Source organism: Podarcis cretensis (genome assembly GCF_951804945.1).
Source record: "Podarcis cretensis genome assembly, chromosome: 1".
NCBI lineage: Eukaryota > Metazoa > Chordata > Lepidosauria > Squamata > Lacertidae > Podarcis > Podarcis cretensis.
The window spans coordinates 86,561,920-86,578,447 of NC_137170.1; the positions used below are offsets into that span (position 1 = coordinate 86,561,920).

At 39.7% G+C, this 16,528-nt stretch overlaps 1 protein-coding gene across 1 annotated transcript in view; it reads left to right on the forward strand.

Annotated features, from left to right (window-relative positions):
* NUP160 (nucleoporin 160) overlaps nt 1-16,528 on the forward strand; it is a 27,368-nt gene continuing 10,840 nt past the window's right edge. The window contains exons 1-23 of the mRNA XM_079989677.1: nt 1-127; nt 266-374; nt 1,665-1,875; nt 2,858-3,080; nt 3,458-3,542; nt 4,599-4,713; nt 5,024-5,182; nt 6,083-6,160; nt 6,548-6,645; nt 7,562-7,646; nt 8,385-8,453; nt 8,721-8,804; nt 9,150-9,320; nt 9,802-9,901; nt 10,762-10,927; nt 11,712-11,839; nt 11,951-12,111; nt 12,765-12,895; nt 13,069-13,139; nt 13,755-13,911; nt 14,783-14,852; nt 15,694-15,792; nt 16,384-16,503. Coding sequence (XP_079845803.1) covers nt 25-127; nt 266-374; nt 1,665-1,875; nt 2,858-3,080; nt 3,458-3,542; nt 4,599-4,713; nt 5,024-5,182; nt 6,083-6,160; nt 6,548-6,645; nt 7,562-7,646; nt 8,385-8,453; nt 8,721-8,804; nt 9,150-9,320; nt 9,802-9,901; nt 10,762-10,927; nt 11,712-11,839; nt 11,951-12,111; nt 12,765-12,895; nt 13,069-13,139; nt 13,755-13,911; nt 14,783-14,852; nt 15,694-15,792; nt 16,384-16,503 — 2,793 coding nt within the window. The 5' untranslated portion in view covers nt 1-24. The remainder of the gene's footprint in view (nt 128-265; nt 375-1,664; nt 1,876-2,857; nt 3,081-3,457; nt 3,543-4,598; nt 4,714-5,023; nt 5,183-6,082; nt 6,161-6,547; nt 6,646-7,561; nt 7,647-8,384; nt 8,454-8,720; nt 8,805-9,149; nt 9,321-9,801; nt 9,902-10,761; nt 10,928-11,711; nt 11,840-11,950; nt 12,112-12,764; nt 12,896-13,068; nt 13,140-13,754; nt 13,912-14,782; nt 14,853-15,693; nt 15,793-16,383; nt 16,504-16,528) is intronic.

A 16,528-nucleotide genomic window follows, 5' to 3' on the forward strand; every position in this document is an offset into this window, starting at 1 on the left:
CGGCTCCGCGCGCGGGAAGGGAAGATGGCGGCGGCTGTCGGGCTCCCGGAGCGGGGATATCTGGAGCTGGTGGGCGCTGAGCGGGGAGCGCGGCGCCGGGTTCGCGAGCTCGTGTTCAGCCTCCCAGGTAGAGGCGCCCGGCCAGGGAGCGGGCGGCGGACGTGGGTTGCTGGGCGGGTGTCATTGCTGTTGCACGCATGGTAAAAGTCACGCTGCTGCTGCTGCCTGCCTGGCTGACGTGCCTCCTTTGCCTTGTCCCTTGCAGGCGGCGGCTCGTCCCTCACGCCCGTTCGCTACGCCGACAGCGCCGGAGGATTCTGGTACCAAGAAAACGCGCAGCTGGGGTCTGTGACCAGGAACCGCTTCATCCACTGGTGAGTGGTCCGAGGACGTGGCCTTGCTTCTGCAGCCCACCCGCCAGTCAGTGCCACGGATCGGATCCTGCCCTCTCACTCCAATGGGAGAGGTTGGGAAGAGTGAAGAGGAGCTGCCCTCCGCTTCCCCTTCAGGCATCTTCTTCTGACGCCTGATCCCGTTTAGCATGTGACTAGGGTGATATACCCAAATAAACCAGATGATCTTTTTCTTTTGGTTTTGATCTGTTATTCACTAGTGAAGTGTTTTGAGCCGTTGGCTCTTCCAGAGCAGAACTAAAGCAAGCTAACAGTTTAAAATGCCTTTTTTAACCTAGTGCAGTTATGAATAGAATGGTAGGACAGCACCAGTTGTAGCTCTGTGGGAAGAGAATTCTAAAGTTGGGGTGTATCCTAAGGAAAGCATGCAGAGGAAAGGTCCACAGCCAAAAAAGTTAAGGCATTAAAATGAATGACAGGTGACTTGAGCAGTAATTGACAGTAATCTTCGATAATAACTGTATGTGACAGCAAAATGGCCATTGAATTTGAAATTGGAGAGTTCTGTGAATGGGTACCTCAGTAGGGCATGGAAGGTTGTGTGAATTACAGTTGGGGATGCAGTTTGAAGAAACAGCTGCATGATTATGTAGGAAGTGAGATGGACGAATTAGCAAATGAAGCTGTATTGAGGAGCAAAGGCCCACAAAATTCCTTGAACCACACTATAGAACTATTGTGTTTTACTGCTGTCTTGGTGAAATACAGGGCTAGGTCAACAGGAAGCTATGCATCTAACCATGGAGCTCAGTAGCCTCACACAATTATGTTCCCAATGTGTCTATCTCTGCCTCCTGGCAACTCCTCCAGCTGTTTGTGCCTTTTGGCACTAGGTTCATTCCCAGTCTTGTATAGTTATTCTAATATTCCCCGTTCTGGCTTTGTGAAGGGGGAGAAGATTAAAGTGATGTTGAATCTCATAGTTGTATTTTGTGTTTGTCTGCTGCAGTATTAAAATAGCTTGATTGAGATGTTTTAGTTTGATTGTGCTGTATACCTTCCTGGACTTCCAGAAGAGGAAGGGCAACCTACAGCTTTTCCTCCTTGTGTACCACTGCACACTGGTGTGCACTGCATGCTCTTTGTATGCTTTCAAAATCTAAGGCATATAGAAATACAGGTAGCACATATATCTGACTCTTGAGATTTGCTTCTTGGTGCCATTGTCTTTCCACCATGTAAATACTGGGTTGAATTGTACTCTGTAAACCTATAATTCCTATATATGTATTTACTTGTTTTCTTTTGCAGGGCTACGTCAGGTGCAACCTTGGAACTGGTAGAGGAATCCCTTGATATAAACCTTTTGAACAATGCTGTTCAGCTCAAATTTCAGAATTGTAGTCTCTTACCTGGAGGAGTACATATATTTGAGACCCAGAATAATGTTGTTATCTTGATTTCAACCAATCAGACAGTACATAGGTTGATTTTACCACACCCCACTCGGATGTATAGGAGTGTAAGTAACATTTTTTCAAAAATTCTAAGAGTGTGAATTAACACACAAGCAAATTTACAATACACAGACAACGCTATCATTTTGGATTGTGATTGCATATACTGTATAACATATTCAGTTCAGGTAATACACCAAACTATGATTTGGAGTGTCAGAAACAAGCCCCAGGCTTGTCTCTCACCTTGTGTTTAGATTCTTTCTTATTTAGTGTTAATCATAGATGATTGTGATGTCTGAACTGGAAAACTATGGCTAACCCTTGAACCCAACTCATTCATGGTGTAAGGGTTGATTCTGGTTTGAAGGGCAATCACTAACTGCAGGTTGCTGATTTGTACATATGGTTTTATAGATTCTGAACTGACCCTTTCTGGGAATGGGCTGTGAAATATTCTGTAATTTATTTTTTTGTAATGTATTTTTTTTTGGCCACATGTTTGGTTGCATTTTTTATATAGAAAATTAAAGAAAATCTAATTTTCAAATGTTTTTATTGTTGCAAATTTATGTTGAACAATTTGCTGGGTAAAATTTCGGTATGGAGCAAAACATATAGATAGTGCAAAGTAATCTTGTCTAAGATAAAATGCACTGAGAAGGGTGATAGGTCATTGACAGAGCCCTTGTTGGCATGCACCAGGTCTTGGCTTAAATCCCTGGTGTCTCCCATTAAAAGAATTGCAGGAGCAGATCATGTAAAAGTCCTGTTCCTGAGATCTTAGAGAGACACCAAAATTCCCAATACTGGATTAGCTGAACAGTCTGACATGGTATAAGGCAGCTTCCTATGTTCCTTTGATTGCTCTGAAGAAACTGCTTTTGTCTAATGTTTCCTTTGATACCATTTTTCAGACACTTCTAGGTCATATGTTACAAGACAAATTTGAATAGAAAAGGCATTTCCTATTTGACTTTTCCATGTTCATACTTCAAATTTATATTTCTTATTGATAACTCAGCTTATTGGGGATTTTCTTAATAGGAGCTGATCACAGAAAGTCATGTACAGTCAGTTTTCACAGATGTTGGAAAAGTTCATTTAAGAGATCCTTTTAACTATTGCGTGATTCCTGCAATCCCTGGTCTGTCAACTCATTCCACTGCTTCAGCAGCTTGGCTTACCAGTGATGGAGGAGCACTTTTTGCTTTGCCATCTGCATCTGGTGGGATTTTTGTCCTTAATCTGCCACCTCACAATACTCATGGTAAGTACAGAAGCTGATCTAGATAATTTATTTAAAGTTGCTTTGCATTTCAGTTATAAATCTCAGAAATTGCACATCGAATAAGAATTTAAAGGAGGTTTAAAATATTTTCTAATGTGCATAAGGCAATTGACTCCCCATATCCGCAAAACTGTTCTAATTGAGAAGTGTGTGCTGTACTAAACTAAGGGAACAAAGACAGCAGCAGAACCTGCTTTTGCAATTTTGGACACCGTCAATTAATGTCTCAAATCAGTAGTCATTTTGTCTTGAATGTTTCCACATGGGACTTCTGAAAGATTATTCATCTGATTTAGTTACTGTTGTGCACCATATATGCATGCATTATTAATAAATCATTTTTGTTTTGTTTTTAGGAATGGTTTCAACTCTAGTCGTGGAGTTGAAACAGAGTTCAGTCATGCAGCGCTTGCTTACAGGTTGGATGCCAACAGCTATCAGGCTAGTATTTTGATGGCAAACAGCTCTTGAAGTCTCTACAGTTGCCAGTGGCATAGTTGGAACAGGCTTGAATGAGCACTCTGCCTGTTATTCATTGGAGGTTATTTCTTTTCAGCAACCAAATGAGCTAACTAAAATCTATTGTACTTAGATTTTCAGCCATGTCTAGAAGTGTAATTAATTCTTGGAAGTGTAATGTGCTTTTTCTTAGGTGGCTCTCTTTTCTAAACAAGCATCTTAAGTTAATCTTGAAATTGTTCCAGTCGTCTCAGATCTGGACAAAGCAAAAGGAATGAACATGTTTTGAGGGAATAAGAACCTGCAGAAGACAGTCAGCTTTTTCTTTTCCGTATGAAGGCCAGGGATGCTGTTGGATTCAGTACTTCAGCTACAATTGCATGTAGCAGAGGTGTTCCAAATCTGCCCATAGTCCAGTGGTTAGAAAGTGTGTACGTTTGACTGTTTTTCACGGTTCCCTACATTTTAGTAAGAAGGTTGCATCCTTTTTATTTCCAGACATGATGGCTATTGTTCAGAGAGCCTGGGTGGCTAGTGTTAGGTTTGGAAGTAAGAAATTCTCTACTTAGCCAGGTGACTCAGCAGGTGGTCATCATTATCTCTTTGCCTAACCTATCATAGAGAAGAGTTGTGAAGAGATAATTCTGATACACTGAGGAAGTGTGGAACGGAAATCTGACAAATTCATGCCCTCAAACTTTGGAGGCTAAATGGCTGCATTGTGATTGATGGTTGCTTGGAATATTTAGAAGAGCAAATGTTGTAACTTTTATCTTGAAAGGGGTATGGTTTTATATGAAAAGGTAGTGCTTCACTATAAACCAGGAATGGGGAACCTAATCTGACTGGTGGGCCAGATTCTTATCTCCCCTATACCTCATGGCACATGTTTGACAAGGTGGGTGGTGGTATCCACCTCTCAATATGATGTCACCATGACATCAGGTGAAGATTTGGCACTTCTAACTTTTAAATTCTTGTAAATTGTCCTTTTTTGTTTGTTTATTATATATAAAATTTAGTTTAAATCTTTTCCAGAGGAGACCAAGGTCCTTCAGAACTTCCTGTTAGCTTGTCTGTCCACTGTCGTGAGCATGATGCCCTCCTCTTTGCACTCTACCAGGATCATAAACTTCGAATGTGGTCTTACAAAGTGAGTGTGAAATGCTAATTTCTGATAGAATACTGTTGTCATTGCTGATGGTTGATTATTCATATGACTAATGATACTTTCCAAATGTTGGTTTTTGGCAACATGTCCCTTTGAATATGCAAGCTATATTAATTACCTTTTCTGTGGTCTGCTGTGAACATGCACAACCTTCAGATCTGTATCCTTTACTGTAAAGGAACACATGGTAAAGTATCTGTCTAGTATATCAAGCTGCTGTTTTGGCAGGTGTGTTTAAAGCATTTGTCCCATTTGCAGATTGTGTTACTTATCTGGCTTCTTATCTTGGCAGGATCAAATGTGCCTGATGGTGGCTGATATGTTGGAATTTGTGCCTGTAAGTAAGGACCTAAGACTTGCTGCTGGGACTGGACACAGATTACAGCTGTCTTATTCTGAGACCCTGGGGCTTTACATTGGTGTATACTTGCATGCACCCAAACAAGGACAGGTACTTGAATTGTCTTATATTCGTAGAATTTTAATTTGCTGTTAAGTTGAGAGTCAGGGAACTACTAGTATGACCCATCAGTTTCAGAGTTTATGTGGATAAGAAAAGTTTTCTTCAATAATTTTAAACATGTTTTGTCCAGTCCTGGAAGTTTACAAAATGGCATAGCTTTTGATCCTGGATTAAAAGATCTTGCTGACAATTTCAAATGTATTTTGCTTTAAAAACTGGGAAATAATAGCTCCTTGATACTTGATAAGATGTATTTTGATGAAGTGCTTTCAGAAGGACTTATCAAATGTATTATTCCAGGGAAGAACAATTTCTCATTTCCTTCTGTGGCAGATAAATTCATTGGTGTAGTTTTTTTTGGGGGAAACGTGGAGACTATTTTCTGGAGATGCAGCATACAGGATTGGTGCATTTCCTGTCTTGAGTCCCAAACCCAATTTTCTGTATCACTTTTTTTAGATCTCCAAGCTTTGCAAACAAGAAAGTAAGGTGAAGAAGGCTAGAGAAAAAAGGAAATGGAAAGCACTGTGTAGGTGTCTGCAGAGGACAAAATTACACTTTACATAAAGGAGTACTATGTCTCCTATGCCTTGGGCATGGAGGCATTCCATTTCAAATGCACCTGTGGTATCTCCATAGGGAACCTATTGCTCCTCCTCAGAAAGAGAAAGCCTGAAAAGTGAATTAATTGCTAAGGATGTCCTCTTCTCTACAAGTGCTAAAACAACCAACTTAAATAGCATCTGTTCAACTTGATTTTCACAGTCTAGTGCCATTACTACATCCTGAATTGTTACTGGGTATTATAATTAGAGAACTGTAATATAAGGATTGTCTAAATAGTTTACAGTTTTATTTTCACTAATGACGGAATCATTTTTTTTGCAGTTCTGTGTCTTCCAGTTGGTCAGCACAGAGAGTCAGCGCTATAGTCTTGATCACATATCATCACTGTTTACTTCTCAGGTGGGAATGAATAAGATTTACATTAAAATGAATGTGTCTGTCAAGAAACATCCACTCTGCACTGATAGGGGTCAGTAGAGTACTGTCTTCCATTCCATCTTCCATTCTATATGAGATCAAGCAACATGATGCGATGTTGGAGAGAAAAGGATGTGTGTACCTGCCTCCTGTATATCAGTTACTTCTGATCCATGGGATCTTCTGTGTGTAACCCCAGTATTTGTCTGCTAGTAATAAATTTAAAAAATATTAGTTTTTATAGATTCAACAAAATACAAGTTCTCTCCCTTGTACTGTTGTTATTTAGTTTCATTCTCTTGAGTATATTTAGGTTTGAAAATCATATTCATTGTTCTAATCCACTTGTTGTGTATGTTTTTAACTTAGGAGACCCTTGTTGACTTTTCCTTAACTACTGCTGAGATCTGGGCACTCTGGCATGATGATGAAAATAGAACCACTGTGAAATACATCAATTTTGAGCAGTAAGTTTTGTCCACCCCTGGTGTAACCATGAGCAGTAAATTGGGTGAGGAAAAAGTTACTTTAAGCCCTGAATCCAAATTAAAAAGGAGATTCTCTCAACATTAAGAGATAGCAGAAAGATACTTCAAAGAAATTAACTATAACCTATGCTGGCACTTCTAACAAGGATTTGATACCTATTGATGAAGCATGGAGTTACCATATAGTTCTGCGTAAGGCGTTTCTGGATGGCTAAGGAGGTTGACAAAAGATCAGGGGAGCCATGTTTATAATACTTAGGGTGGGCTGTGAGCAGCATGCAGGCTTGCTCAAGCAGTTAGTTTCATGCTTCACACCTGTTTAAGCTAAGAGGTGGCGACACAAGGTGAAAATTGGAAAGGAGATTTCTCTGTCTCCTGGTAGACTTGGCATGTCATAGGAGTTCTTAGACTATTTGTTGAAACAGCCAGCAATTATATGTATCAGCCATCTTGGAGAAATGGACAGAAGCTACCTTGTCTGGGGATGTTGTGGTTTTGAAGGGTCATACACTGGACTGGCAGGGCCAGCATCACAGAAACAGGAAGACTTCCCTCCATTTTGTAGGTGGGAGGAAAATGACTGGTTTTGGAAAGCTGCAGAGCTGCTGAAATATAGTTCCTTAGATATTCCACTTGGCATTGAGGGGAGGGGACGATGATAGTCTCTATGTGTGCATAAACACATATCCATGTAGGGGAAACCTGCATCAACAAACTTTCATTCATCTGTTTTTAGTTTATAATTGTAGGTTTGTGGTGTCATGGGTCAAAAATATGGAAGATGTTGGTTATGTTTAATTGTTCATAGGTATATATATTTATTTATTCTACTTGGAAGTAATCTTTTTTGAACTATAAATGTAAAGTTGGCTAAAATGGTCCATACTTGTTTTAGCAATGTTGCAGGTCAGTGGAACCAAGTCTCTGTGCAGCCCCTGCCACCTGAAGAAGTGGATATTAGAGATGACCAGGACCCAAGGGTGAGTTCTTCAAATTAATTAATTATGAATTTGAATGGCAAAACACAGATGAGTAGCACTTGTATGAATCCCTAAAAGTATGAACATTGCATATATATGGAAAAAACAAATCTGTGTGCTCAGTTGCTAAGAAGGAAGACCAGTGAAATGATGGATCTTTGAAAGAAGGAATTATTTTTTTTTAAAAAATGTTAGATTAGTAGTGTCAAACATGCATTTTGTTTGGTCTGAAGTGCAAGACTTTTGGCTTTGACTAATTGATGTGTAAATTTTGTTCTCTCTCTCTCTTTCTCTCTCTCTCTCTCTCTCTCTCTGTGTGTGTGTGTGTGTGTGTGTGTTTGATATTACTCTTGGTCTTCTTGTGTCCCAAAGTGTCTGAAAGCAAGATTCCTTTGGCCACCGGAAGCATGCCTTGTTTTGTTAAGTTCATTTTTTTTTTGTTCAAAACTTTGTGTTTCAGAAATGAACAGTTCATCAATTTCTACACTTCGTTTTACTCTTAGTTTCAAGGTTGATTTATTTTTTTCAAGGTTTAGGCAGCATGTGTGGACCTCTAATGTATTAACAATTTCACACAGTTAATATATAGTGCACATTGGAAATTGTCATTTAAACTGAAGTTGTGCAGTTGCCAGAACATAGTCATGGGACAATATTTGGACGTAGCTGTTAGTGGAAGGGAATAAAATGAATCACATGATCTGCTTGGGAAATAATTAATCATGGTGACTCTTACAGGAAACATTTACAGAGGCCATCTTCATGCCTGGACAGTTCACAAATGCGGCTTTGCTTAAAGCTTTACAGGTGAGGAAGAACATCACCATTTGTTGGGGAGTTTCTGGAAAACCATTACAACTTAAACTAACAAGTCAATTGCACAAAATGGCAAGATTGGCATTTGAGGCAGAAGGGCAGAGCACTCCTCTGCTCTGCTCTGCCGGTTCACAGCTACAGTGGTCTACTGTCAGCAGTCATCTACTTAGAACATTCTTTTTGACACTGCTTGGCATGCTGTTAGAATTATGTGCTTTTAGGTTTAATGGTGAGAAACATCTTTTAATTTTCCCTTAGATATTTTCTCAAAGAGCTGAGCACCTCACAGACCTGTCCTGGGATGAGCTGAAAAAAGAAATTACTATAGCTCTGGAAAATGAGGTAAGAGTTCTGTTTAGTCTTTGCCCCTCTTGTTGCTTCAACAAGATTACCTTCATTCTTGGATTCTTATTTCATTGGTTCTTTGTAATAATTGTGCTTATATTTATGTGTTCGTTTTAAGATAGGTCAAAAAATGCTCTACTGTTGTAATGCTAGTTTTTAGGGTGGTATCCAATCCAATGAAGTACTTCTGCTAGGGTTAGGTTTTCCATGTGTGTCTCCCTAGAACAAATTATGGGGGCACATGGGGAGAGGAAAGGGAGGAAATTACCTTTAGCAGCCAACATCCATTTAGCAGAGCTGGATAGCTAATCTTCGGTCTGTGTTTTTGTTCTTGTTTTCCAGTTCCAAGGAAATGTGACTGAGTATGAATTCTCACAAGAAGTATTTAGACAGCTGCAAATAGAATTTTGGTCAAAATTCTATGCTTACTGTGTTCAGTACCAAGAAGAACTCTCACGCCCACTTGCACTTCTCTTGAATCAATGCACTAGCATGGTGTGCCTGCTTAAAAAGGTGAGAATCAGGTTAGAAAGAGGCAAATTTCAGATATTTCTTTCATAGAGCAAAATGGGCCTGTCCAACTCTGGCGGGCAATGACCCTAATTATTATGGTCTTAAGTTTCAAGAGCTCTCAGTAGTGTGTAATTATAATTTTATGTAATAAATGTCGCAGATATAAATTTATGTTTTACTTGTTTTACATGGGACTTTTTCCTGAGCAAATGTTGCTTAGAAATTCAGATGGTCCGTAGTTTCAATAAGGATCTGAAAATCACAGAAGCTGCTAAAAGATGGCTAGTTTGAGCTTTTCCTAAATTACAGTACACTATTTTGCCATTGTATCTTTGAATATTTATGATGCTGAGAATGTGGACTACTCTGACTATGGGCATTTTCCCCCTTCAGATTGTTGCTTTGAGCTTTCCATTGTAAGTAAATCATCTTTTTGTGGTGTTTGAAAACTAAATGATGAGTGTATCTTCTGCCCACACAGGGATACCTGTCTTTTCTTGTGCCCTGCTCCCTAATGGATCACCTTTACCTTTCACTTGATGAACAACTGGTGAATGAAGTTGAGAGCACTGGCTTAGATGGTAAGAGAGAGTGAGTGCACGAACCCACTATAAGATGTTGTAGGCAGAGTAGAATTTAGAACATAGTCTTTACATTTTTTAAAAAAGTGTTTTATTTTTCTGATAAATAGCCAGGGTCCAGAAAGCCACTCACATCAGGCTTGCACTACTGCAGTGGAACTTCCAAGTTCTCAAAACAAAACTTTACTTACATGGAAAATAAACTGCTTTGGTAACCCTCCTCTGTTTTAAAAGCAATTTACCATGTTAGCATGTGGAGCTTTTGCTCAAGAAGTGTAAGCATAAAGGGTCTCTGGGCTCATAGATCTAATTTCTCACCTCTTTGGATTCCTGCCCATGTTGGTTATTTTCAGTTAGTTATATCCTAGCAGGTAACAATAACCTTGGTGCGTCTCTCTCCAAGAACTTTTAAGGAATCAGTTCATGATCACTTTCCTAGAAGCACTTGCCTCATGTCAGCAGGCAAATGGATAAATTGAAAGGCTGGACTGAGAGTTTTAAATCTATTGATGTTTCAAAATCATGCACTGTGGGAGAGCAACATAACTAGGGAAGTTCATTCTTGGTGCTTCTTAGGTGTCCTGTTGACTTTAGTAAGCACTAATGAAGTGATTTTTTTGTGTGTGTTTTGCCCCTGGATAGAATGTGCAAGCAATTATAAAGTATATTCTTAACTGGGTTTCTCCCTGCTTTTCCAGCATAGTTGGCTTTTTTATTGTGAGATATTATATATATTATATAATATATACATGTGTGTGTGTGTGTGTGTGTGTGTGTGTATATATATATATACACATACACACACACACACACACACACACACTCTGAAATAAGTTCTAAATACCACCTTTTTATTGTAGAATCTGAATTTTCTCATGATCTTGTGAGTCTCGTTCAGTGCCTTCGGTTAATTGGTGAATCAATTTCTGTGGAGATGGCACTAACAATGGAAATGGCTTGCTGCCGTTCCCAGCCGCCAGAGAGAGCTGCAGGACAGATCCTTCATGACTTGATTGCTAATGACACGTAAGCATGCGCTATGAGCAAAGTAGGCCATTTATAAAAAATGATTTTCTCACTCCCTCTATAGCATTTAGCTGACTGGATAAGAGAGAGAGAGAGAGGGAGAGAGTTTTATTTTCTAGCCACAAAGTTCTAGTAGCCGTAGTTCTCAGAAAATTGGGCTCACTATTCCTTCCCCTCAGAGGGCAGAGGCAGCACAGTTGATAACCCTCCCTGTGAAGCAATGTCCTTCCAGATTATAGGCCCTGCCTTCTTCAAGAGAGTAGTCTTACGCACCAACCCCCTAAGTTATTTTTCTGTCAGAGCTGAGAGATTCAGCCTTCAATTTCTTTTTTGGTTAAAAATGTCCTCAAACACACTATATCTCCAGCTGAGGCCCCAGACAGTTTGAACCAAGGTCACACTACAAGCAAAATCCCTAGGGTCCCTGTGCTAAAAAGCAGCCATATAAATTCAAAAGTTGTACAGTGTTTTTGTTACTTCATTTTTCTATGAAGAGTTTTTATATACTGCCTATTACAATCTGTCTCAAGGTAGTGTACAAATTACACTCAGCTGATTGCAATAGTTTGTTCCAGATTACTTGTATCTTACAATTTCATGTTCCTCAACCCGAGGGTGTCATAGCCCATGAGACAGTGTGTGGGAAAATTAGTTGTAGGGTGTCACATATAATTCTTAATAGGGTGGATAGTGTATCTTCTGTATCATGTTTACTCCCTCATAACTGAATAAATTTTCAGTATATTTTTATGAAGCCTAACACATTTTGCTGGTTTCCTTGAAGAGAGAATCTAATAGAGGATATTCACAGTAAATTGCAAGAGATCAAAAACCCAATTGATGCTATTGGGGTGCTTATCCGGGAAATGGACTATGAGACAGATGTGGAAATGGAAAGAGGGCTCAATATTGGTGAGAGAACAGTAGCTCTACTCTCCCTCCCCCTAACATTTTGATTAAGTGAAAGCTGCTTATGTCGGTAGATGCATATATTTTTGCCTTTTCTCACCTTTCTGTCTACAGTTCAACCCCTAAATGTGCGCATGCATCTCTCACAGCTCTATGGTAGTAGCACAACAGTAAACATGGTGTGTCGGTGTGTGTACAAGATGTCTATGACTCGCTTTTTGCTTTGTCGGGACTTGTTGATTTTACAGCAGCTCTTGCTACGGCTTGGAGATACTGTGAGTATATTGGAACAAAGTTGACTGTATGACCTCAAGGAGTACAATCCTTACATCATTAACTGAACAGCATACATTGAATAATAATGGAATGGTTATTATTATTCAGTGGTGTTGAATAATAATGGAATGGTTACAATGGTTGCTGAATGGACATTACCGCTTAGCTGTCAGGGTGTACTGTGTTGCTGGAGCTACTTTCTTGGCAGCCAGGAAAGAACTTGGGGGCCAAAACATATCTTGTCACAGAGCAGCACATCTGAATCCAAGCCATTATCCTTATTAACAAGAAGGAGCTTAAGTTGATTCAGATCAGATAGTAATGTCATGTTTCCAACATCAGCTGCTTACTTCAGTTAGATAGGCTCTGGGTTGATTTTCCTTCAGTCCCATTCAACCCACTTAAAATAGCACTTCTGTCTTTGGCTATCTTGCTTTCAATATTCGTTGGCTTCATTCTTCTCCTTTCTAGCAACTGCTTAGGGACAGCCCTGAAGATATTGCTATAGAAAAGTCAAAATGGGGTATAAATATCTATATGGAGAAGGGGAGGATAATACCACAAGGATTTTTGCATCTTTTCTGAATAATGTGAAAATACTTGGCCATTGACAGCTATTGAACAACAACTAATACTTACGTTGTGTTTTCAGGTATTGGGCGGAGGCCAGCTATACCACACTCAACAGAACTTGCTGCATCACACATCTCATTTGATATTATCATATTACCTGATCAGGTGGGCAAGTCAACGCTTGGCATCAGATGTTCCAGTTGATGAACTGTAAGTTCTTTACCTATAGTTTGTAATTAATATGATGGATGAAGTAGGCGTGGCCATTCTCTTTTCCTTTAGCGAAAAATAGGCATTTTGTTTGATAATAGCAAGCAGCTAATTTAGGCAGGTTCTGCTCAGGACTTTTCTGTCTGATAAGCATTTTTTCTTGGTTTCTTCAGGGAATGTAACCTACAGCATCTTTCTGTATTAAAACTGACAGATTCTACAACTATAACACCACTCAAGCTAGGTAAGAAATTAAAAGCTTTTTGTCTCTTTTTGGTTGTAAGTATGTTCAGTTACTGTTTTTTAAAAGTGACAATACAAGGCTTTGCTAAAAGATTAATCATGTTTATAGACATCAGTTCTCCAGTGCTCAGATTAAAATACTTTAAAGCAAGATAATGCTGAAATCGTTGCTCAGAGAACCAAAACTACTATAGCTCAGGGGCTGTTTTTAACATTAACCCAGCCACCTTTACCTGCAGTCATTAGGCTAGATTTTTATTTTAAAATTGTTGGGATTTTCCAAATTTTAAGTATCCTACGTGCCATATTTCCTATGCCTAGATTTTTCAAACTTGAAAGTTATATAGATAGCTAGAAAATCTGGTCTTTACCTGTCAAAACAGTTGGTGTTGTGTCTAAAAATGCAAAGTACATCTTAAGTAAGCAAAATCTAAAAATTGGCATTTAAGTTTACAGCCTTTCTTCCCTGCATCCCACCTAGATTTATTAGAAGTGGAATATAGAAGTTAGTATTAGGGAAACCATTAAATTGAAGAGTCATGTACGAAACATGTTTATGGCATTTTCTCATTGTTTAGAGATACTGATGCAGACAACATCTTTTAATCTGTTTTAGTGTCCAGCCCTCAAACTATCGTGGAGCTGTTCTTTCAGGAGGTAGCCCGAAAACACATAATATCTCAACTGTTCCCACCTAACGCAGCCTTGGATGAATCAAGTTTGAGTTGGCCTCAAATGTTTTCTGCAATTTCGAGTTATCTCCTGCAGTTCTTGTATCCTTCAGTTGCAGCTTCTGCTTGAAACGGTGGACAGGAACTATGCTTTCTTCTGTTCCTCTAGCGCAGGGATTCTTAAACTTTCTACCCCAGGATAAAAATTAACTGGGGCCCTCCAAACACAATGTGCAGGGGCAGAATCAGCAGACAGAGGCACAGTTTGGCATAACCAGCTGACAATTACTGACATTTTATACTAATCTTCTCTTTTGCAAATTTCTGAAATTCTTTGCTTCAGTGATTCCTCTATAGCAGGGAGTTACAGTTCAGTTTTATTCAAGTAAAATACAGACATTGGGTGAAATTCATCATTGTGCTCATTCAGTTCTTCCTGTGCAAGCATTCCAGCTTGCCAAATATATCCTCCCTCCCTTCATGCTCTTCTGAGGTATGAGACTGTGTGTGAGAGAAGTGGAGGGACCAGAAGGCACAGGAGAAGCCCCAAGCACTTCTTCCTCTGTCTGTCCTTTTGCCTCCCGTCTTCCTGTTCTTCCTCTTCCTTCCCTCACACTAAGCCTGCTGCATTGCCCATCTCTTCTCTATTTCCTCTTCTTCCTTTCTGTTCCTGCCCTCCGACTTTGCATGCTACAGCCTCGCTCTCCAACCAGCTCCTGCTCCCATGCATCCCTATGATTGTACATGTGAGGAGCTGCTGTATTGATTCATTCAAAAGACTACAGCACAGTCAAGGGACAACCAAAATGATCAAGGGGGTGGAGTGACTCCCCTAGGAAGAAAGATTGCGGTGTTTGGGACTTTTTAGTTAGAAGAGAAAAGGCGAGGAAGACGTGATATGATAGAAGTTCATAAAATTAAGCCATGGTCTTGTCATCCATTCAAGAACCTATATTCCTTATGCAGTCTTCAGATGGCCAAGCAATCCTAACTTCCTCTTTCCAGAATGTTTGATGGGGGCTTGTCAGTATGCTCAATTGCAGGTGAGATCTTTATTTGTGAAATCCTTTACATTAATATTTAAAGGATAGAAGGAAAATACTTAAGTAGAAAGCTAGCCCTGGTTTTGTATGCAGGGATGTAAAGGGGCAGCTGATGGATCATTGGTACATATGGTGGGATCAAGAGATTAACTGAGAATATGAGCAGCAACTGGGGTTCATCTTGGGCATGTCTTATAAGGAGAGTGGGAAGCGGTTTTGGAAAATTGTATTAAATTGAACTAATTTGGCAAGATTTATAATAATTTTGAAAATCTATAAAAAGAATTGGCAAAAAGAAAGCTAGCACTGGTTCAAAGCAGTGGATTAGTTGTGGGGAAGGATGCTATGTGCATGCTGCCCTAAAATAATAATAATAATAATAATAATAATAATAATAATTAATAATCACTCAAAGGTAGCCCAGATAAATCAGGCAAATGGATCAAAACTGGATATTACGGAAGGGATTCTCAATCCAGTAGAGGCTCCCACTGGCTGAATTGGGGAGGCCATTTTTACCGACCCCCCTCACCTACAGTTACAGCACAAACTCCCATGTTTTTCCATAGGGTCCCCCAAAGGTATGGAGCAGAGGTGTTTGGGGGGGCAGGGGTGTTTGAAAATGCCTCTCTTCTCTCCTCACTATAGCACTAGGAGTATTCTGTGAACAGAGTTAATCTCACAGGAACAGAGGCTCCAAGCCTAAATGTGTAGATCGGAATCCAGCCTAGCTGCTTGCCTGTTCATGTTTTTTAATTGGTGTGGGTTAAACAATGTCTGAGTACAGTGGGAAGTAAGACATAACATTGATTTGTCTGATTAGTGGATGTTTGTATATTAGGAATATATTCGTTTTCTGGGACCTTGGTGCCATGTGAATATGGGGTCATGCTGTTTTATGATGGGACGCTGCTACCTTGTTATGGGAGAAGGGCACAAGGTAAATTCTTATTTCTCTAAAAATGTTTATTGTTTGAGTTGAGAAACAAAAGGAGAGAAGTTGGTTAGACAGTAGTCATAGCTAGGAGTGAGAGATTCTCAGCTACTTTTGAGGATCTTGATGTCTGCAGAATGCTGTAGATTTGACAGCTTTGTTCTAAACAGGAGCAAAATATAAAATAAGTGTCAATTGTGTTACCAATCTAGGCTTTATTCAGATGAATCTGTCTACTGCTTTCCTAGAGTCAGATGTTTCACTGTTCATATCCGGCCTTCAGTGGCAGCTTCGGGTGGGGTGTGGGTGTGTGCATGGACTGTTCCTAGTAATAGTTTTTAGTGGTATCCATGTTGAGTTATAATGTGTAGTGATTTGATAACCATAGCATGCACCTGCGTGCCATTTTGTGACTGATGCTATTGACAGTTCCTCAGAATTCCAGATGTAACCACTGCCCTAAAAAGTTTGGCAACCTCTGACATACAGTATGGAATTGATAACTGTAGCAAAACAATATGGAAGTGATCCCAGTTTATTCTGTGCTTCGGACTAACTTTGTCTCAAGCCTTGGTTTAAGTTCTTTTTTTCTTTCAGGCTCTGGACTGTTTCTGTGAAGCAGCCTCAGAAGTTGGAAAAGAGGAGTTTTTGGATAGACTAATTAGATCGGAGGATGTTGAAATGGCTTCAACCCCACGGCTACAGTACTATGACAAGGTATTTTTGTTTCCAAGCTTTTTAA